At 36.6% G+C, this 21,313-nt stretch overlaps 3 protein-coding genes across 5 annotated transcripts in view; 1 reads left to right on the top strand and 2 right to left on the bottom strand.

Annotated features, from left to right (window-relative positions):
• Positions 1 to 259: 259 nt before the first annotated feature.
• On the bottom strand, positions 260 to 7,857 carry LOC123864733 (histone-lysine N-methyltransferase SMYD3). Of its 2 annotated transcripts, XM_045905358.1 has the most exons (10): positions 7,326 to 7,857; positions 6,745 to 6,829; positions 5,397 to 5,556; positions 3,790 to 3,917; positions 3,311 to 3,487; positions 2,674 to 2,773; positions 1,525 to 1,989; positions 1,088 to 1,250; positions 487 to 702; positions 260 to 276 (listed from the first exon to the last, which is right to left on the bottom strand). In XM_045905358.1, exons 1-9 carry the CDS (start codon positions 7,451 to 7,453, stop codon positions 495 to 497), a joined length of 1,614 nt encoding a protein of 537 aa, XP_045761314.1. In that variant the 5' UTR covers positions 7,454 to 7,857; the 3' UTR covers positions 260 to 276; positions 487 to 494. The 2 variants fall into 2 exon arrangements, with proteins under 2 accessions (XP_045761314.1, XP_045761313.1); XM_045905357.1 differs by lacking the exon at positions 260 to 276 and having other exon boundaries at positions 394 to 702.
• Positions 7,858 to 8,669: 812 nt separating this feature from the next.
• Positions 8,670 to 10,418, top strand: LOC123864737 (uncharacterized protein C1orf131). Its single transcript, XM_045905363.1, has 3 exons — positions 8,670 to 9,022; positions 9,520 to 9,707; positions 10,309 to 10,418. The coding sequence occupies exons 1-3, from the start codon at positions 8,761 to 8,763 to the stop codon at positions 10,381 to 10,383; spliced, it is 525 nt and encodes a 174-aa protein (XP_045761319.1). The 5' UTR covers positions 8,670 to 8,760; the 3' UTR covers positions 10,384 to 10,418.
• Positions 10,419 to 11,148: 730 nt separating this feature from the next.
• LOC123864732 overlaps positions 11,149 to 21,313 on the bottom strand; it is a 64,891-nt gene continuing 54,726 nt past the window's right edge. For both annotated transcript variants that reach the window (XM_045905355.1, XM_045905356.1), the window contains exon 3: positions 11,149 to 14,579. In XM_045905355.1, coding sequence (XP_045761311.1) covers positions 11,346 to 14,579 — 3,234 coding nt within the window. In that variant the 3' untranslated portion in view covers positions 11,149 to 11,345. The remainder of the gene's footprint in view (positions 14,580 to 21,313) is intronic.

The following is a 21,313-nucleotide window of genomic DNA, read 5'->3' on the forward strand; positions in this document are numbered from 1 at the left end:
TAAAAGAACCTCTGCTCATCTGCGCCGCGTTGCGAGCGGAGACCTTTTGAAAAAGACCCCTGAATGGGTTCTAAACTAGTCAGGCATTCTCCGATTAATCACATGTCTAGTTGCAAGATATTTATATTGATAAAACTATATTATGTTGTAAACCACATGGTTTAATGCATGCACTATTGACAGAGAACATGAGACATGCACGCAGGCATACTTCTGGCTAGCTAGCACAAGCTTTAGGAGCTGTGTTGTAAAAATCTGTCAAATTTTGTGATGCATACCTACTAAGGCCTCATTCGCACGAGAGCTTTTTTAATGTCCGTTAAAAAACCGTTCAAATAGAACAAATGCATTCCCAAGTATCCGTTCACACGTCAACGCTTTTTTAACGCTCGTGCGAATTGGGGCTCGCACTTTGTATTTTCAGCGCAACGCCGGGTTTTAACGCAACGCTTTTTTAACGCTCGTGCGAATTAGGGCTAAGTACTAATTTTAATTTATTCAGATTCTATAATAGTCTGACTGATCAATGGCAGTAAATGATCTCTGTATAACGGATGTCTCTCTCCATGTGTGATTTTTAATATCTTCTCAGCTTGTTTGAAGTGATTCAATGCTTCTTCCAGACACATTTTGTACAGCAGAATCTTTCCGTATTTCAAATGCAGCAAACCCATTAAAGGATGCTTGTTTCCGTAGTAAAATCTGGAATAGAAATTCATAATTTACAGTGGAAATCTGTTTTGATAAAGAATAATCTAATTTATTGCTAATTTTATCCCGACTTACAAAAGATTTAAGTAACCAGAGATAACTAATTCTATATCAATGATTATAACAATGGCAGATTACAGAAATTATGTTATGCATTATATAGAATTTAAAATCTAAAAATAATTTTCTTGTTTTATTCGAACTTGCCGAAACGTTTTTTAGCTTTCATTGGTTTACTTAAAAATTAGATAATTTTTAAGCAATTGTTGCTCGGCAACACGTATTGATCAATCTGGAGCAATTATTTCGCATAACATTGCTGTAATTTTCAGGTATCCAATCAGACCTGATGGCAAGTGAAGACATTAAAACTTACCTGAAACATGGTACCAGTTTCTTAGCGTAACCACAGGCGGTCTCCCAAAGCTGCACTTGTATGAGAGCATCAAAAGCATTGTCCAAAGTCTGAGCATACATGACATTCAGTGGATGCAATATGCCTTCTTGCCTTTCAAGACAGTATTTACAAATATCCACATCTGTATCAATATAGTTAAGAAAAAAAAGTATGTCCAAAAAGAGGGTAGGGCTGAAACAATTTTTCTTAATACTAGCTGATGTCCGTGACCTCGTCCATAAAGATTTTGGCTTTTAAAAATTGCAAGAGACCTATTTTCTAGGAAAAAACTCTTGTCTTTTTTCAAGATGCAAGCTACCAGACACACAGACACACTTTTACATAATAATGATTGCGATTTCGTCTAAGAGAAAAGTTAGGTGCAATCTTAACATTATGTTCATCAAAAAGGATACAAGACACAGAAGTTTCCTTCATATTCTGCAAATGCAATTCACTAAATTCCATAGTTTTGATGAAAATTTCAACATTTTTCTCCGTAAACATTGTTCCACATTCCTCACAGCATATATTTTTATCTTGTATTTCTCCATTTAACTTTATATCTTCAATCCCGTTTGTTATTCTCTCTTCACATTCTCCATTTTGTATTGCTTTTTCGTTTTTTCTTACAGGTTTTTCTGCATCTTCTATTTCACTCTTGTTTTTCTTTTCCATTACTTTCTCATTAGTAATTTCTTTATTTCCTACAGCATCAATAGTAGTTTTTTCTTCACTTTTTCCATTTTCTAATACTTTCTCGACTTGTCTTTCAGGTTTCTTTACTAACACTAGGTTTTCTTTCCAGGAAATGTTTACAGGAGCATTACATTCGGTGTTGAGACACTTTGCCGCGTGCACGTATTTAAGATCATTTTCATCTGAAAATCGGAATTATTGTATTTTGTATTGAGAAAATAAGAGTTCAAATCTCAAAGCCATGCGCTTTGCTTGCAATATAGAAAGGTTGAAGAGTTTTTGAGAATTTATAAGGGCCTGGTCAGACATCGCGCGGCGGAAAATTCTTGGGAAACTTGTAATACAAGGAATTGTACGCTGCTGCCGTAGCGCGTTATCTGTTTATGGCTTAATAGTAATTTAGCTTAAAGCAGTGTTTTTCAAAGTGTGGGTAGTTTGCTCAGTTTTTAGGGTTCCATACCTCAAAAGGAAAAACGGAACCCTTATAGGATCACTTTGTTGTCTGTCTGTCTGTCTGTCTGTCCGTCCGTCCGTCCGTCGTGGCTGTCAAGAATGGATTTTATTTTAGGTAATGGTGACACAGATATTCTATTTCATGAAGAGGATTTGGCTATGTTTGTGTGAGTGCACACGTACACATTGTTGTAGCGTGCGTGACGCTCGGTTTCGTTACGCACACAAATGCATCAACGCTTATTGGTTCGCCGCTTTTAGGGCCGCTATAACTATTTTCATTAACTTAAAAGATGGAATTAAAGCTAGGAGGGTACCCAACGCGCCCTGATCAAAGAAGCCCACAACTGCTGTAAAACCTTTGAAGAGCACTGCTTCAGGGAGTAATTAGTATGCACATCGAAAGCCTTTACCCATGCACCTGTCACACGCGCACAGGAAGTAGTAGCTGAGCTGCAGCTCCGACTGCCGCTCCCACGGCGTCTTCATCAGGTCGATGTACGATATCCTGATCTGTAACACATTTTTAAGGATTCTGTACCTCAAAAGGGAAAAAGAAACCCTTATAAGATCACTGTTGTCTGTCTGTCCGTCCGTCCATTTGTCGTGTCTGTCAAGAAAACCTATAATGTTACTTCCCGTTGACCTAGAATTATGAAAGACAAGTAGGTAGGACTTATAGCACAAGTAAAGAAAGAAATCCGAAAAATGTGAATTTGTGGTTACATCACAAAAAAAATTACAATGTGTTCAAAAAAAAATAATCAATATTTTCAAAGTAAGATAACTATACCAACTGCCAAGCTAGCATGGGCAGTAGATAAAAATTATATCCCCGATTATATCCACTGATTTCTATGACATCAGTGAATATAATCAGGGGGATATAATTTTTATCTACTGCCCATGCTAGCCGGGCTGGGGTATCATATGAAAGGGATTTACCTGTACATTCTAAAACGGATTTTTACAGGAAAAAATACCCAAGTATGGAAGCCTCTGTGCATGAGTCTGACTCACACTTGGTCAGTATTTTACATGTATCCTTACCTTCTTCCAGTCCAAACAAGGCATGTCCCTTATAACTCTAATATTAATTGTCTTCCCATCAAACGTCGCCACAGCATTAGGGCAACAACTGTGGTCAATGATAGACGATGCCAAGTAGATGCCAGTTCCGATAGAATTCATGTCTATATCTAGGATGGTGAAACTGTTTATGATCATCTGAAAAATTAATAAGGACCTGGTCACATGCGACATCGCGGTTTACGCGTCTTCATTCAATTTCTGGCACTAGGCCTTGTTCACACACGACGTTATTCTAAAGTGCTTTCACACAGCAGTTAAAAAATGTGAGATAACATTCACCTTAACATTTAATAACATGAAAACTTTTTAACATTCAGTAATCTATGTTGACATGGGTTATTGGTTAAACAGATGGGCCGTGAAAAGCTAGCAGACAGACAGACACACTTTCACATTTACAATATTAGTATGGAAGAAACAGTGAAATCTATACTTACTCTTCCATACAATCCCATAAGCTCAACAGTGTTAGGCATTGATATGTCTTTTAGGAATTCATAAAGAACCCCACATAAGGATGTGAAATGATCCATTCTTTTCTTGTCTTTTTTTAAATCTGTATAATCTGAAATAAATATTATTTCAAGTTAATGGGATAAAGACAGCATGTCTCACCAGATAAATAAATGTATAGACATAACAAGTAACAATTAAAAAAATTAAAAACACGACTGCCCTGTCGTACAAGCGCCATAAAGCCATATACATATGTATAGGTACATATAAAATTATTTCTTTTGACAAAATCACACTCACACACTCAGTAAGTATAGTAAGTATTCTAATGATACCCCATACATCCAAATCTACGCGTGGAATGATGTACATATCTCATAGTGGACTCGAGCCGTTTTGAGTCACCAACCAATCACCGAACGGAAACTAGGTATGTTTTCTAATTGAATTTGGAATGTTTTTTAAAACATTTTCAACTTGAATTTCGAATGTTTTTTTGAAAACATGTATGTGATTGGTTGATGATTCAAAATGGTTAGCATCCAATAAAATTTTTGCCTGTCATTAAATTCAAATTCAAAATATTTTTATTCAATTAGACTTTTACAAATTCTTTTGAATCGTCAAAAGCATCTACCACTGGCTCGGAATGCCTTTCCTACCGAGAAGAACCAGCAAGAAACTCGGCGGTTGCTCTTTTCAAAGATTTGATATACAATATTATGCCATGTATAAAAGCAATTGAAGTCCTGCGCATTGCTGGAGCGAATTGCAGGTCAAATCCACGCTTTTTTATCATTTACATAATCTTCGATAGTATAATATGCTTTTCTCAGGAGCATATTTTTAATAGATTTTTTGAACCTGTGTAAAGGCAAGTCCAAAATTGGCTGAGGAATTTTGTTATAAAAGATTATACCCATTCCCACAAATGACTTTTGGACCTTCCTGAGGCGGAGCGTAGGAGTCGCAAGCCTGTTACGGTGCCTAGTCAGCCTGTTGTGTAGATCGCCAACTCTCTTGTAACTAAGAATATTTTGTCTTACAAAAATTATGTTGTTGTAAATATATTGAGAGGCTACGGTAAGGATACCTATTTCCTTAAATTTTTCTCGAAGTGAATCGCGTGGTTTTAAGTTATAAATTGCGCGTATTGCCCTTTTTTGTAATACAAAAATTCTCCCAATATCTGCCGCTCTACCCTAAATAAAATTAAATTATATGGGATTACGTAACAGAGAGAGCGCTGTACTAACTTATTACCGAAAACTTTAAACTTTGGCATGGACTTTGTCTGTGTTGTTAGCTGGCGGGCGTGCTTTGCTTTTTTGGAGTGTTTTTTTTTTTTTTGTTAAAACTGACTGGAAAGCGCTCTAAGGGGGTGCCGTGCGTGTGTCGACGAGCGCCGGCACAGACGGGGTCCATACTTGTATAGTTTCCCTAACTTGTTACAAATAACTACAAACTTGACATTGGCTAATCTTTGTAAAGCCAAACGAGAGAGAAAAAAAAACTTATTACCACAGATGAAGGTTTTTTTTTTCTCTCGTCTGGAACAGATGAAGTATAGTGAGAATAAAAATCTTACGGGACATAAGATCCTTCCACCTCCTAAACGAAGTGGCAGTGTAGTACGCTTTGTGCGTGGCGCCGTCACTGCGCTGTATGCGATTTATGATCTTCGCCATCATGCGAGCGGCATCCGGAACCACTTTCGGCGAGACCCTTTTCAAGTTTTCACATTCCCACTGAAAAATAGTATATATGGACATATTATTTATTCAACCAAGAAAAGTTTTTTACATTAAAAAAGTCTGGAACACTGAAAAGGTAAACACAATAAATATTGAAACCCAATGAAGTGCTTTGACACCTCTACAAGGAAAATCTTTATTATGGGCACCGCAGCCTTCCCTCGGACATTACAATCCAGGTATCTTTAAAACAAGAGTGAATAGGCATGTTTTAGGTAAACGTGTCCCATTTTAGGCCAAATCATCACTTTATATCTCGTGTGATTGTGGTGAAGCCCTTGCCTATAATGAATAAAAAAAAACCAAAAGGAAATATATTTCAGCTGTGATAGCCTAGTGGTTAGGACAACCACCTCTAACTTTCAGAGTTATGTGAAGTAATTATATATTACATGCTTTAATGGTGAAGGAATTAATCTTTTTAACCCCCTATCCAAAAAGAGGGGCATTATAAGTTTGACGTGTGTATCTGTCTGTGGCATCGTAACGCCTAAACGAATGAACCGATTTTAATTTAATTTTTTTTTGTTTGAAAGGTGGCTTGATCGAGTGTTCTTAGCCATAATCCAAGAAAATCGGTTCAGCCGTTTGAAAGTTATCAGCTCTTTTCAAGTTATTACTGTAACCTTCACTTGTTGGGGGTGTTATAAATTTTTAATTTACACTTGTTACTATTTAATTTAGTATTTCTGTATTATTGGTAGAATATACATAATACATCATTATATTATCATCATTTTGAATTACATAACTAGAATTTTACTCTAAAGCTAATTCTAATGCTGTTGAGTTGTGAATGGCAGTGTGCCATGAAAATATTCTGCTGGTATGTATCTAATACCGTAACAACTAATCATTGCTATGTATAATGTCAAAACAGTCATAAATATGAGGACTAGTGAAACAAGTGTTCTCGGATCTTATTTTATTACAGTATATTATTAGTAACAGATTTTTACAGTTCTATAGTAAAAACAGCAAACATCTCATGTAGTTTTATCCACTTTGTCTGTCTGTGTCAGGAAAAGCTGACTGACTGACTGACTGATCTATAAACTCAACTAACTCTCAAACTACTAGAGGGATTGGGCTGAAATTTGGCATGAAGTTAGTTATAATGACATAGACATCTGCTAAGAACTTCATCGATATTATATTATTTACTGAAAAAAGTATACCAACCTTATGATCATCCCAAGCATCTCTTTGGCAGTTCTTACCACAGTAATGGACAAACTGACAAGCTGAACACTTGAGTACTTTGCATCTGAAATTACATATATTTAATTACATATGACCTAGTATTTAAGCTGTGATAGCCTAGTGGTTATGAGGTCTGCCCAAATTCAAAAGATTGGGGATTTGGTCCCGGGCAAGCACCTGTTACTTTTCAGAGCTATGTGTGTACAAATTAAAAATTTATTTGCTTTAACGTTGAAAGAAAACTTTGTGAGGAAATCTGCATGCCTGAGAGTTCACCATGTTCTCAAAGGTGTATGAAGTCTGCCAATCTGCTTTTGGCCAGCGTGGTAGACTATGGAAAAACTCTTATCATTCTGAGTAGACCTGTACTCAGTAGTGAGCTGGTGATGGGTTGGTACTTAATCATGATGAGGTGTCCTACTTATGACAACATAATATAATATCTATTGATTTTGATAATTAATCAATGGAAAGTCGATAATGGGTTGGGTGACTGAAAGCCAAGGCAATTTGATAAGTAACATGACTTACAATAGTAAGAAAGGTAGAGAGGTACTTACTGTTTGAGACAGTTATCACATCTGTTGCCCTTTTCTTTTGATGATAACACATAAACGAACGGCTCCTCTGTTAAAATAAGATCGCCGGCTTTCACGGCTGTATCACCTATTCTAAACTTATTTTTCATATTAAATTTATATTGCTTTTATCTGAGGTAAAAATGTATTTTTCTTTTAGGTTATTTAGTAATGTAAATCTTATGATATAACTCGGCAAATCCTCTGCGAATAAGCAGTTATTTGGAATGTAAAATTGCTGGCGATCAGCTACGCAAGTAAGCTTAAAATTGGCTCCACTCTCCAGTCTTAAACAAGTTCTACCTGCGATTCTATAAATACCCATTCAACATTCGGTTACATTATTTATAGTGGAGATGTATGTGCGTCCACATCCGCAGCCACAAATATCACAGTGAAAAACAAATAAAACCCATCCTAATTTTAGCTTGCAGGTCTACCAGATACATTTTTTTTCAAAACACAAATCAAAATTCACAAACTTGAACTCATGTTTTGAAAATTTGGTCTGGCAGTGACACTAGACTTGTCAAAAAAATGACAAATGAATTGTCATTCTAAACTTTTTTTCTCTAAAGTCTGGACTGCAGCTGTGGATTATAGTCTTTTTAGCCTAAAATGGATGGATATAAAAGCAGCGCAAGGGTTGGTAAAATATATGACAACTTATTTTGGTTGACAAAGTTTCTTTGGAAAAACTTATTTATTTTAGTTTTCATGTGACTACCAAAATTGTAGTTACAAAGACGTATTCCTTCCCTCTACTACAGACTTCCTTGTATTTCTTACGTTCTTATGTCATTTTATAGTTTGTTAGTAGGTACTTGGTAAGTTACTTAAGACTTGAAATGGCTAGAATCCAGAGCAGCAAGGTTCCTACAAACAAAATCATTTGCCTATGGTGTCTTATCTATGGTTTAGGGATGTCAGAACCATCGGAACTGCCAAAAAATATCGATATATATCGATATTTAAATTTTCACAAAAAAACGATATATCGATAAATCGGTAACTTGTAAGTCGTAGGTCATAGAGAGTATTTTTGCCGATTCAGAACACCTGATTCGGTAAGTAATCGTTTACGGAATCAAGTGTTCTGAATCGCCCGTTTGATCGGGCATCGATATTTTAAATGAAAAATATGTATAGTAAAAGTAGAAACGTAGGTGGGAATCTAAGTAATTTGTTTGTCGGTCCAACAAAACATCGAGTTCTACACATTTTCGATAGCTGGAATTTATATTGATATTTTCAAAATTAAATATCGCTCAAAAATATCGATGTATCGAACAAATAATATCGATGACCGACTATCGATATTTTTTCGACAAGCCTACTCAAGGTTGCACCTAAGCTAAATGTCAATTTTTTATTTACAAAAAGTTATCTTTTTTATATTGAAATTAAATATTCAACGATGTCTATCGTCCTAACAAAGGCAGCGCTTGCCTTAAAAAACGCAGACAGCAATTTTCAAGTAGTAAAATTCGAAGCACACAAATCTAAAAAGAAACATGCTGAAGAAGAAATCAAAGTTGATACAAAAACAAAACAAACTGTACCTCAAAAGAAAGACTTAGATTTGAAGCAAATCCGGCACGAAATTGTTAAGTTTGGAATGTCCGGTTTCAATACTACGAAAAAAGAACAGGCAAAAATAGCATTGGCAGTAAGTTTAGGTTAGGTATTGTACTGATCATTCTTCTCAATGTTGGCATGTTATTGGTGTCCTAACAGTCCGCTTATTAAATTCTATACCAATTTATATTTTTACATGTCAATATTACACCATCTACCCATTGGTGTCCACTAGCCTAAATATATATAGGCCTTCCCAAGAGTGGGCCGATCCACCTTCGCAATTCGCCTTTCTCATTCATGCACGCATGGGATACACATATTCTACTATGTGCTTGCTTGCATGTAGTATCTCCAGAACATAATATTATCTTCTCTAGCAATTTTAATATTTTAGGTAAATACGATGAAAGTTTGTCTGTCTATTACTTTTTAACTGTTCAACTGCTGAAATAACTTTCATCCTGGAGAGGGAGATAAAATATTTTAATATTAGAAAAATATTGTAGTCCTACCCGGAACACAAACATTTGAAATGCCTGAATTCCAAAATATGTGACAGCCTGTATAAAAATTATATCTTTTAATCTATTTTCAGGTGCAAAACCACCAAAGAGAGAATATGTTAATTACAAAGAGCTTATGCAAAGACAGAAGCAAGAGAAGGAAAAGAAAGAGGCAGAGAAGAAGTTGATGCTTTCTAGAAGTATATTGAGCACAGGTGCCAAGAAGAAAAAGAAAAGTGCCAACAATGATGTTGGATATCTCCTAAGTAGCTATGGAAAGGTATAATCTACTAGCTTTTTTTTTTCAATTAAAGACTAGGTGAACCTTACCATCTTCCCTTGGGTGGATTTATAAAAAGAAAATAAGTCTACTTTTACTGAACATCGTGGCGACAATGTGGCTAATTCTGTTGTACATAATAGGGATGGTCACTTCTAGTCAAATCAGTGACTTATTATCAAACATCAAAACAGTGGCTTAGTAAGGGAGCTTGTACAAAATTCACATATGTGACGTCATAAATATTTAAAATATTTAAATAATTATATAAATATTTGACATACTTTTTCAGTTAAATCGATAATTTAAAATAGTTAGCAAACTTAAAACTAACAGTGGGTGTGGATTTTACGAATTTTGGAAGACCTATTTAAAAATTCCTATGAAATAATTTATTTTTACATAGGCATCATCCCAATTCTGTAAACTAAATTGACAGATCTAAATCTAGTGCCAATCTTTTCCTCAGGGAAAATTATGAAAAAGATAGCAATAGTAAATGTCATTTTAGTTTAGTTTAGAGATTGTCTACAACAGATTAGCCACAATCTCATGCTTCTTTAACACTTCTATACTTACCTCTGATTTCTGTGGTTTACAGGTACAGAAAAAGGATTTGAAAAAGGATGATAGTAAAGTTAAAGGCAAGAAGAAAAAGAAACAAAAATTGATATAAATAATTATTTTATTATGATAAATAAACAATAAAATAAATGTTGATTTTTATTCGATTATTTTTCAATTTTAATTTGTATGAAACATGGGTCTGCCAACAGATGTCACTACAGCTCAGGTAACTTTCATAGTTTCTTCAAGTACCTACCTAGAAATAATCTCACCGCTAGATGCCGCTAATTGGGCCTTTCCTTTGGCATATAAAATAATAATAATAATAAAGATTAATCAATAGGAATCTGATCAAATTAGGAAGTACCTTCGTTATCGAACTAGCACTTTGTATTTCTTTGAACTGGATTTGAGGAACAAGTAGTATCTATGTAGAATGTAGATACTTAAATGATTTTGAATCACGAATATCGATGAATTAATAAGTACCTAGGTACTTACTGATTTTTAGGCCTTGATAGATTTTGAAATCCGTCATCAGTTATTGTTTAGTTAATATGTGACAAAACGCGCATTATACCTACCTACCTATTTCATTGAATATTGTACAAAGTGATAACTATAGAACGCGACAGGTCGAGATGGCAATCGGGTTGGGGATGCCCCGCACACCTGCACAGCCTCCGTAGTATCCCGGTGCGGATGAGCGCGGGCGCGGACGCAATGTCTCATCCCCGGATTGCCATCTCGATCTGTCGCGAACTATACCTATTATTGTGTACTGTAGGTATGTATTTATATCAGCAATTGTTTTCCAGTTTTAAATTAGGTGCGATGGAAGTAGACCTACTTAGCTCAAATAAAAATACATTTGTATAATTTCGATAATATTGTATATTTCATAAATTGTGTAATAACTAAGTATAATTAAAAATATTTACAGCACACATTTTAACATAAATATAGTTAATATTATGCAGGCAAGTTCGTTTTTTTACAATAAATAATTAAAATTTATAAAAAAATTATGATAATAATTGGTACATAATACAATAGTATTAATTTATTATGTTATACATAAGGCTCAAAATATTTAATTGCTGTCGTCATAGATTTTTCGTTGATTTTGTTCGTTGCGATGGGATTTTTAACTCTCATTTTGATGTCCTTGGGTTTCAGAACATTTTTATGATTGGCACTAGGAGGCCTCAGACCAAGGTAGTTCTTGCTAGGCGAGAATATAGACTTGGAACTCAGGCCAGATGTCTCCAGGAAGAAATCGAAAGTGCCCTTAGTCCTCTTCAAATTAGCATCAGCATTATTATTCAGAATCATTCTCGGTTCACATTTGACTGTATTGTATGAACCACTATTACTGCCAGAGGAGTTACTCGACTCAATATCAGAATTCCTAACTGATTCAGTCTCAACATTTTCTATATTCGATAGGAGATCCGGCTTATTGGATAGCTTTGCGTTCTTTGCTAGCCCTTTGTTCACATTTTTTTCACTTTCGTTACACTCATGAAATGTTTCAATGTTCTCATTGTTATTACCGTTTTTTGCTGTATTAAGTTGATCGTTTTTTTCAGGTACGATGGTCGGATTTTCGGTCACTACGTCAGAAATAGAGCCGTCACTGCCCTCAGAGCTTATGCGATATTCCTCTGCTACTATACTCCCTAGTTCGTCATCTATTTTAAATTCCTCGAAGTCTTGAGACAAATCAAACTTGTCTATATCATCTAAATATTCTGCTTTGCGTGGCTCTGCATTAGTTTTACCAGGTGCTTGATTGAATTGGTTATCCAACTCCGTTAAATTTATCTGTTTACCACCGGTCTTAGCACCTTTATTAATCTCTGAGAGAATTGAAGATACAGTATTTCCCATTTGGATTGAACCTCTAGGATCCAGTTTCGGTTGTAAGACATGCATGCTAAAATTAGCCAAGTAACTTTCAGTTGTTTGATTAAATGGACGGTGTTCTTCATTCGGCTTCTCGTCTTCGTCGGGAATAATGATTTCAGTGACGTGTGGAAGTTTTGGAATGTCTTTGTCACTTATTTTGTTTTGTATTCTAGGCAAGGATACCACCTTAGCCACACTATTCCTTTGCATTGATGTATGGATTGGGTACTGTTCATTGTGAATCTCAACTGTTGGCTGCGTTAGTAGTAATTCCCTTTTACCATTACTGACTACTGGAACATTTATCTCTGAAATGGAGCAGTAGTCCGGTTCAACATGTTTTACAGTGGCCACTTGTCCCACGCTTCTCATCTTAACATCTGCAACCCGTTGATTAGCCGCAACGGCGTCAGAGTCTAAAGGCTCTGTCGCTGGTCTGACAGAGTTCTCAGCTTTCCATTTTGCTGACAAATTCTTTGGTTTAGGCGGCAGTGCAGGAGGAGTTCGTGGCACTTTTCTTTTATTAAATATTTTCATAGAACCAAGATTGGTATCAGGTTTTGCATCCATTGTAAACATAAGATTGCGGCTTTCTATATTTGCAGCAATATTTTTAACTATAGAGCCTCTTATTTTAGGAACAGCTGATTTCTCAGTAGTCGGGGCCATTTTTGGCACCGGCGCAGGCTTTTGCTCTGCATTCTTGGTGATAATAGGTTCATATTCATTGCTATAAATGCTTTGTATCTCATATTGAAAGCCTTGTGCAGTGTTTGGCACCTCGTAGCTATGTTCTGAAGCGGTTTCTAGACTGAATTTGACTATTTTATTAGCTCGTTTGTCGGATCTTGGTAGTGTATGATTATTTCCTATATTAGCTCGAATCTTATCATCATATGAGATGCTGTTTAATGTAGAAAATTGGACACGTTTTGTTGATGCTTTGGGACTCGGACTTGGTGTTTCGCTTGACTTAGAATTATCGTTGCTGCTGTCATCTAGAGAATTTTGAAGCAATATCTGATTAACACATTCCAATACTGGATTATTTTTGTATATTTCATTAGGTGGTGTATCATCGGCATCGCTCGTACTAGCATACCAATTTTCACTTACTTCCGCAGCAGCTATGTCCTTATCGTGTATGTTATTATTTTTGTCATCGAAACTGGAACCGAATTTGTGAGTAATACTATTTTTAAGTACGTTGTTGCAAAGGACTTCATTTTTTGCTGATATAACTTCGGCGTGAAGAATTCCAGCGTTAAGACCGGCCATTAAAATATCATCGGTGGATTTAGATTGCACGTTATTAAGCGACACTCTTTGGTCTAGACAGTCGATTTCTTGTTCTGGGTCGCTAACATTGCAGTACCACGGCTTTTCTTCACCATCGTCACTTAATACTTTACTAAGAAAGATTTGCCTGTTGGCTTTTATTTCATCTGATGCTTGTCTTTTAATCCCGTGGATCCTTTCCATTTTCGTTGAATACGTTTTATCTGAGTCACTTTGAGTATTTTCAGATTCTTTCTTAGCAGCTTCCCCAATCAGCTGATCTATTTTGAGTGATGCTCTTCTTATGTCATTTGCTATTTGGTTAGCAGTAGCATCGGCATCATCGTGATTAATTTGAAAAGGCAAACTGACACATTCTTCTGCGCTACTGCTATTCATTTGGTTGTTGTAAACATTCTTTTGAAGATTTTCATTGTTCTTCCCATTATTCTTTCTTCCGGAATATTTTCTAGATCTCCTAAATACGTCCCGTCTGACAAAGGCTTGTTTATTTTTAATGAAGGTCCCTTTGCTGCTGACGCTAGCTGTATTTCCTTCTTCGCTAGAACTTGAATTTCCATAAACGATGTCGTTCTTGGGCAATTGAAAGCTTTTACTTAACCTAGTATTCTTTTGGAATGCCGGTGGGGCTTTTCTCTCTCGGTAGCTACAGCTTCGTACAAAGCTATTTTGAAATCTAGAATCTGTGCTCTCTAAGCTTTGAAACTCTGGATCTGTTTCAATGTTGGTCTGTTCGCTTGTGAAGCCGAGAAGTTGTTGGCAGTTGCTACAGTAGGACTTTCGGGCTTTTAACTTGACGATTTCTTCCTGTTGAGATTTGATTATTTTTTCTTTTTGCTTCAGTGAGACGTTGATTTGTTTTTGTTCTCTGCTTAGTCTGGATTCTAATAGAACTAACGATCGTAGGACAATCGCGAGCTGGTCTTGTCTGAGGCGCCTTTCCTGCACAGCCTCTTTGTCTCGCGCGGCGAGTGCTTGACTAGCTTCGACTAACTGATGTCTCTGTTTCAAGACGGATTCCGATTGTTGTTGTAACGCGCTTTTCACCGCGTCCAGCTCCCGTCTTAGCTCCATCGCCTCTGAGCTGCTATCCATCTGGAAAGAAGAGAAAAGTTGGTGAGCTTTGGAGATCAAAATATACACTGTTAGAGCATGTGGAGAAATTTGTGGGATTTAGTGTTAGTGGAAGTTTTAATTAACTTACAAACGCGCTGATTCGTTGAATCATCCAAAGAGGCAATACAAACATAAAATATGTATTAAGAGACCTACACTGTATCGTATGAGAAGAGGGGATCATAAATGCTAGTATGTATCCATACTATAGGATAACGATCGGCATTCAAGCGTAAAAGAGTAAAGACATTTCAATAGACTGCTTACAAGCAATGACTTCGAGTAAAACGAAATGTCAAGAGCGAGAGTAGCACGTTTTTTGATAACAAAACATAAAAAAACCTTGTTCTTTATACAGAAATACCGCTGAAGGGAGTTGGTTCCACAATTTGCACATGCGTGGAATATAAGGGTTCATTTACGGGAGACGGAACCCCAAAATATCATCATTGCCCGACTTCAAATGCGTCAGAAAGATAGAATAGTGTAGTGACCAGCGAAATAAATTGTCGATGTTTGACGTCTAACGTCCGTAACGAATTTGATAAGGAGGTCAACGGTATCAGGAAATTGTTATCGAAAGCGGAATGAGCATTTATTTTAAGCATTGACGGTTGAGATTGATAAGTTGTGAGAGCTCAATTTTTTAATGATAACAGGTTTGATACGATCATGGCGCGTAAGTGGTGAATGCTGCTGTCTAAGCATCAATTACAGAAACGCTTCAGACTTCGTCTGTGTTGGTGTTGGCTGGCGGGCGTGCTCTGCCTTTTTGGAGTGTTTTTTTTGTTAAAACTGACTGGAAAGCGCTCTAAGGGGGTGCCGTGCGTATGTCGGCGAGCGCCGGCACAGACGGGGTCCATACTTGTATAGTTTCCATAACATGTTACAAATAACTACAAACTTGACATTGGCTATTCTTTGTAAAGCCAGACGAGAGAGAAAAAAAAAGAAACGCTTCATCATCATCATCATCATTGTCAACCGATAGACATCGATAGCTGGACATACTCTTAAATCTCTTGCAGGGACTTCACTACACCACGGTCTTGCGCCGCCTGAACCGATTTTGATAATTCTTTTTTGTTTGGTAGGTTTTACTTCAGAGGTGGTTTCGTCGTATTTTAGTTCGGTGAAGATCTGATGAATATCTTCGGAGATGGAGAACAGAACTCCTCAATGGATATGAGTAAATTGCTCGCGATCAGTGTAATAGCTTAGAAAACAGCAGGTCTTTTAAACCAGGCATTGCATATTTTAATACAGTGGGGCCACTATACAGTGGGGCCACTAAAAATTGAAAAATAAAAAAAACAGAACTTAAGTAGATTTTTGGAAATACCAAACGAAGGTAAGTATTTAGTTATATGTTTTTCTGTAAGAAAACTTTTTAGTGTTTACTTCTTCAGTGTAGATTTGGTAGATTCAATACGCTGAATTTTCAAGCATTATTATCGCCAAGCCACGCGAGCATTGGTAGTTAAATTAATAAACTTAATTGGCATAAACTAATTGCGGCTAGTCAGCTAGTTTAATAGATTTGAAAGACCTTTGCACTTTGTACTGTTGACAGACCTACTACGTAGTACTACTTAATACAATTTTGTTTACATAGATTAATCAAAGTGGTCATCATTTTATTATACCAATGTCAGCGAAATGTTTGTAAATAAATACATAAATATTTCTATTACAAACAGACTTTGAACTGTTCTTCTTTTTCTATTAAAGCCGGCTTACACTATTTCAAGTATAAGTCTGCTCTAACCTTGCAAGCTAGAGCTTTTGATTACTTGCTTAAACCCAAAAGTGGTCTATGTGGTTAGTATGAGATATTACCTACCTCAGCAAAGTTAGAATTGGGACACAATAATGTTAAAGTAAAATTGAAGTGAAAGATTTAAAGTCAAAATTCAATAGGTAGGTACCTAGGTAGGTAGTTACTAGGTACCATTGATTTTAATTTCCCGTTTACGGTTGGAGTGCTGGCTGTAGATGAATAAGGCAAGCAAAAACTCCTTTTACCTCGACGCTAAAGTATTTCAAAGCTCGAATTCTATCCACATTAATGAAACGTCAGATCGTATACTACTTATATACGGGTAGTGGGTAGGTACTGATTGCTGAGTGGTAGTGGCCCAGACACTAGGTAGGTATAGATACGTTCTCTTATTGATGCATGCCTCGCAGAACGTGCCAAACTCAAGCCTTAGCCAAATAGTCCTTATCATCTATGATCTATCCAACCCAGCACTAGATAGTGGAACAGCGTTTTGGTTTCAATCCATTCTAGCATTGGAATCGTAGTACATATAGATCGCTGGCTGGAATCAACCTATTGAATCCAGGGAATGGATAAATGTGAACCGGCCATTATGTTTTTCTAGCTAATCTCATTAGTAGGACTTACTATCTTAATATATTAAATACTAATCAATGGTGCATTATTTATGTTATATTTAACAAACTTCCAGTTCTAATATTCGTATGTTAAAAGGGCTCTCTCCGTCACTCGTTTCATAAAATCGTAGTTCCAATTTCATTTGAATATTAAGCAACCAAAGTCCATGAAATTTTGCAGACATATTCTAGAAACTAATATCTATGTCTGTGGTTTTCCAGATTTCTGTTAAAATATTCGGTTTCAAAGTTACGCGGTCTTAAAAATTTTCATACAAATCTTTGAGCCCCTGTAATTTTAAAACTACATATTTTTAGAAAAATCTAAAACACCACAGACACAGATATTAGTTTCTAGAATATGTCTGCAAAATTTCATGGACTTTGGTTGCTTAATATTCAAATGAAATTGGAACTACGATTGTATGAAACGAGTGACGGAGAGAGCCCTGTTAACTGTCTTCAAAAACATGTAAATTAATACTAAAGGCGAAAAAAGTTTTCTTATCAATTTTTTTGTTCTCACATTAACACCCGCCCACGCCAAAGAAGGAAAAGTTAAAAACGAAAGCAGTCCATGCCATATTGAGAAAAATATTATCTACCTTATTATATTATTACCTAGTAAAAAGGTGAACTTTCCCTGAATTCGTATGCGTTTCCATATTCTACCCAAATTAAGTATATTTCTGAGTTTTGTTAATGAATCTATTAAGTATCTATTAATTAGGCATGTTTAAACTAAATCGACAATCACAAAAGGAGTTATATTCTCTATATATGCGGAGAAGGATAGAACTAATTTCAAACTTGCCAATTTAGGTAGTTTGGGGGTTTTTGTTGCCAGTGATGATGTATAAGGATGCGAGCTATGGTCGGTAACTATTATGGGCCTCATAAGAAAGCTCAGTCACTTAGCAGACGATGGAGAGAGTTATGCTTAGAGTTTCTCTACGTGATCAGAAATGAGGAGATTCGTAGGAGAATCAGAGTATCTAACCGACATCTCAAAGGGTTGCGAAAAAAATCAGACTCGCGCTCCGAGAGTTCCGTACCTACTCGGGTATTTTTTTCGACATTTTGCACGATAAATCCAAAACTATTATTCATAAAAATAATTAAAAATCTGTTTTAGAATGTAAAGGTAAAACCCTTTCACATGATACCCTACATGGCATAGTTATCTTACTTTGGGGCGCCAGCCAGGTAACCTCCCAGTGTGCCTGGATGCTGCTGGTCTCTTTTGGATGCGTCCGAGGAGAAGACCTAACTACCTGCCAAATATCATGATACTATAGGTCAACGGGAAGTACGTACCCTATAGGTTTTCATGACAGACACGACAGACGGACAGACAACAAAGTGATCGTAAAAGGGTTCCGTTTCTCCTTTTGAGGTACGGAACCCTAAAAATACGTTTACCTACTAGACATTAAGGGCCCAGGGTGCTAGAATGTCTGTCAACCTAGTGGGAGGCACTAGGTAGACTGAAGACATCAAACCAGCTTCAAAGAGCCGTTGGATTCAGGCGGTGCAAGACCGTGGTGTGTGGAAGTCCCTACAAGAGAATTATGCCCAGCTATGGACGTCTATGGGTTAATAATGATGATGAGAGGTTTATGTATAGGCTCATAGTGCATAATAGTACAGATAGGCGAATTAGGCACCAATGTGCACATTTAGGCGGCTAATAGTGCACGGAGGAACTTTCATTTCTTTATCTGAAGAATTGAATATTCATCGGATGTCACTGGGACGTGCGGCGTTCGCGTGACGGACACATTTCGACGGCACAAAGAAAGTAACTATGTACCTATATCGGCACATTACTTAATTATTGCAAGGCGGCAGGTAAGTAGATACAGTATCTATATATACTAATACTAATAAATAATACTAATAATAATGTTATTTTTTCTGTGTTTCTGTTATTTTTTCTGTTGTTTCTGTTATTTTTTCTGTGTTTCTGTTATTTTTTCTGTTGTTCTTGTTATTTTATTGTTTATTGTTTAAAAATAGGATAAAATGGGAAAAATAAATAAATGAGAGTTAAAAAAATACTAATAAATAAAATAAATAAAATAAATAGTGTCTGTCTGTAATTTCGAAATAACTACCGCATATTAAGGTCATATGGTTATTTGAACGATACTATAACTGAATCACACGTTTTTAAAATTTTTGTCTGTCTGTCTGTTTGTTTGAAAAGGCTAATCTTGGGAACGGCTGAACCGATTTTGACGGGATTTTCACAGACAAGTAGAGAATTGACCAGGGAGTAACATAGGCTACTTTTTTAACCGACTTTCAAAAAGGGAGTTGTGTTTTTCTACCTATGTACACCGAAATCTCCGAGATTTCTGAACCGATTTGCGTCATTTCTTTTTTAATAATCGATAGAGGAATTTTGCGACATTGTTTCATAAAAAATTTGGAGTCCAACTCCTCAATCCTGATGCTGCAGGGGATCTGACCAATTCACGCGGGCGAAGCTGCGGGCATCAGCTAGTTTACTTATAAGTGTGACCGTGGAGTGTCTTACATAATACTTACATGAGGTCATGTCCAGAAGTTGAAGAGTAAGTAGGTACCTACCTTCAACGAGGACAATAATAATCTAAGAATAGGTATTCACAGGTTGGAAAGGGTATAAGACATTTGACCGCGTTTAATAGCCTCGGGTGACAGGGCTGGCTCATTTTTTGCGCAACGGATCAGCCTGGCTGTCCAGCACGGAAATGCAGCCAATATTCTTGGCACCATTCAACGCGGGCATGATTTGTATAGTAATTAGATAAGGCTAGCTTTAAGTTTTAAAAGTATTGTGTGCAAATTACCTATATGAAAATTATTTTCTCAATATTAGAAAATTGTTTATGGTAGATAGATATAATCTGGCATTGATTTACTTGGTCACCTGGTAAATAAGAACTCTTACAATGCATTCGTAAAAGTTTCATTGATTTATCTCCCATTGACTAAGATAACCGGTTACCGGATAAGGTGTAAAATTATCCATTATTATCGATTGGAATTTGTTCCAAGAGAGTGCCTCTCCATGCGGAGGACTTATTTCTTGCCTAATTACACCATCTGATGCGGGATTCCGGAATCTCGGGGCCTCAGTAGCAGCATGTGCACCATTTGCCTACCAAACTACATATTCTGTAAAACACTAAACTAAAACTATCGCGCTCTCTGCTCTTGTTTGATTCTATTCGATGCTAAAGGCATCTAGCTGCATATTATAAGCATATTAGCCATCTACGAACAAGTGTAAATTAAAAATTTATAACACCCCCGACAAGTGAAGGTTACAGTAACTAGAAAAGAGCTGATCACTTTCAAACGGCTGAACCGATTTTCTTGGATTATAGCTAAGAACACTCTCGATCAAGCCACCTTTCAACCAAAAAAAAAACTAAATTAAAATCGGTTCATTAGTTAAGGAGCTACGATGCCACAGACAGATACACAGACACACAGATACACACGTCAAACTTATAGGCCCTCTTTTTGGGTCGGGGGTTAATAAAATAGGGTTAGTTTCCCAATTCTTTAAAGTAAGAATTTTTTGTCCTAATTCAGGCAAGCGATCCCTTTGGCTGCTCTATGTCCGTAAAATAACGTAGTGGACAAGTACTTAGAATAAAAAAAAGAATGAATCTATGTGCTCTATTGTTTGTAAGATCCATTAACATACGCTGTGGTCCGGAAACATGACCGCAGTAACCACGCACGCAGCGCAAGTGTGATGTACTTGGCTCCGGGTATCGTCTTCGAAGGTTTTGTGCAAGATTATACCTCCTGCCAGCCTATGCCGGTGGGGCTACGGCCCACGTGCCCTGCCAAGCGGAGCGCCAAGTTACTGGGCTGGAACAGAACATCTGGTGTAACTTTCCGCATTTTACTTCATGTTTCAAGTCAGAGTACGCACTAAGCTGAGTAATGGGTAGTGGGTACCCGCTAAGATTTATGCCGGCTTTCTTGCTTGAATCTACATAATACAGACACATTCAATTTTGCATAAATCGTTAGATATTAGTTTCTAGAATATGTCTGCAAAATTTCATGGACTTTGGTTGCTTAATATTCAAATGAAATTGGAACTACGATTGTATGAAACGAGTAACGGAGAGAGCCCTCTTAAGGTGCTAAACGACTTACGACCCTTGATTGTACAACGCATAAACCAATAAAATATAATAAACCAATGCCAAGTTATGCAGAAAATCTGTGGCTTTATAACTTTGTGTGGCTTCAGGGAACACATGTGTACCGCGTGCTGCAAGGTAGAGGACACAATAATCTGA

Source organism: Maniola jurtina, chromosome 4 (assembly GCF_905333055.1).
Source record: "Maniola jurtina chromosome 4, ilManJurt1.1, whole genome shotgun sequence".
NCBI classification, from domain to species: Eukaryota; Metazoa; Arthropoda; class Insecta; order Lepidoptera; family Nymphalidae; genus Maniola; species Maniola jurtina.

What these genes read in the sequence shown, in the direction of transcription:
- LOC123864733 (XM_045905358.1), bottom strand. Translation starts at nt 7,453, where the DNA reads ATGAAAAATAAGTTTAGAATAGGTGATACAGCCGTGAAAGCCGGCGAT. An exon ending in TGTGATAACTGTCTCAAACA is followed by an intron (nt 6,830 to 7,325) that starts GTAAGTACCTCT and finishes ATGTAATTTCAG; the next exon opens with ATGCAAAGTACTCAAGTGTT. An exon ending in AAACTGGTACCATGTTTCAG is followed by an intron (nt 703 to 1,087) that starts GTAAGTTTTAAT and finishes TTTCTATTCCAG; the next exon opens with ATTTTACTACGGAAACAAGC.
- LOC123864737 (XM_045905363.1), top strand. Translation starts at nt 8,761, where the DNA reads ATGTCTATCGTCCTAACAAAGGCAGCGCTTGCCTTAAAAAACGCAGAC. An exon ending in AGCATTGGCAGTAAGTTTAG is followed by an intron (nt 9,023 to 9,519) that starts GTTAGGTATTGT and finishes ATCTATTTTCAG; the next exon opens with GTGCAAAACCACCAAAGAGA. An exon ending in TCCTAAGTAGCTATGGAAAG is followed by an intron (nt 9,708 to 10,308) that starts GTATAATCTACT and finishes TGTGGTTTACAG; the next exon opens with GTACAGAAAAAGGATTTGAA.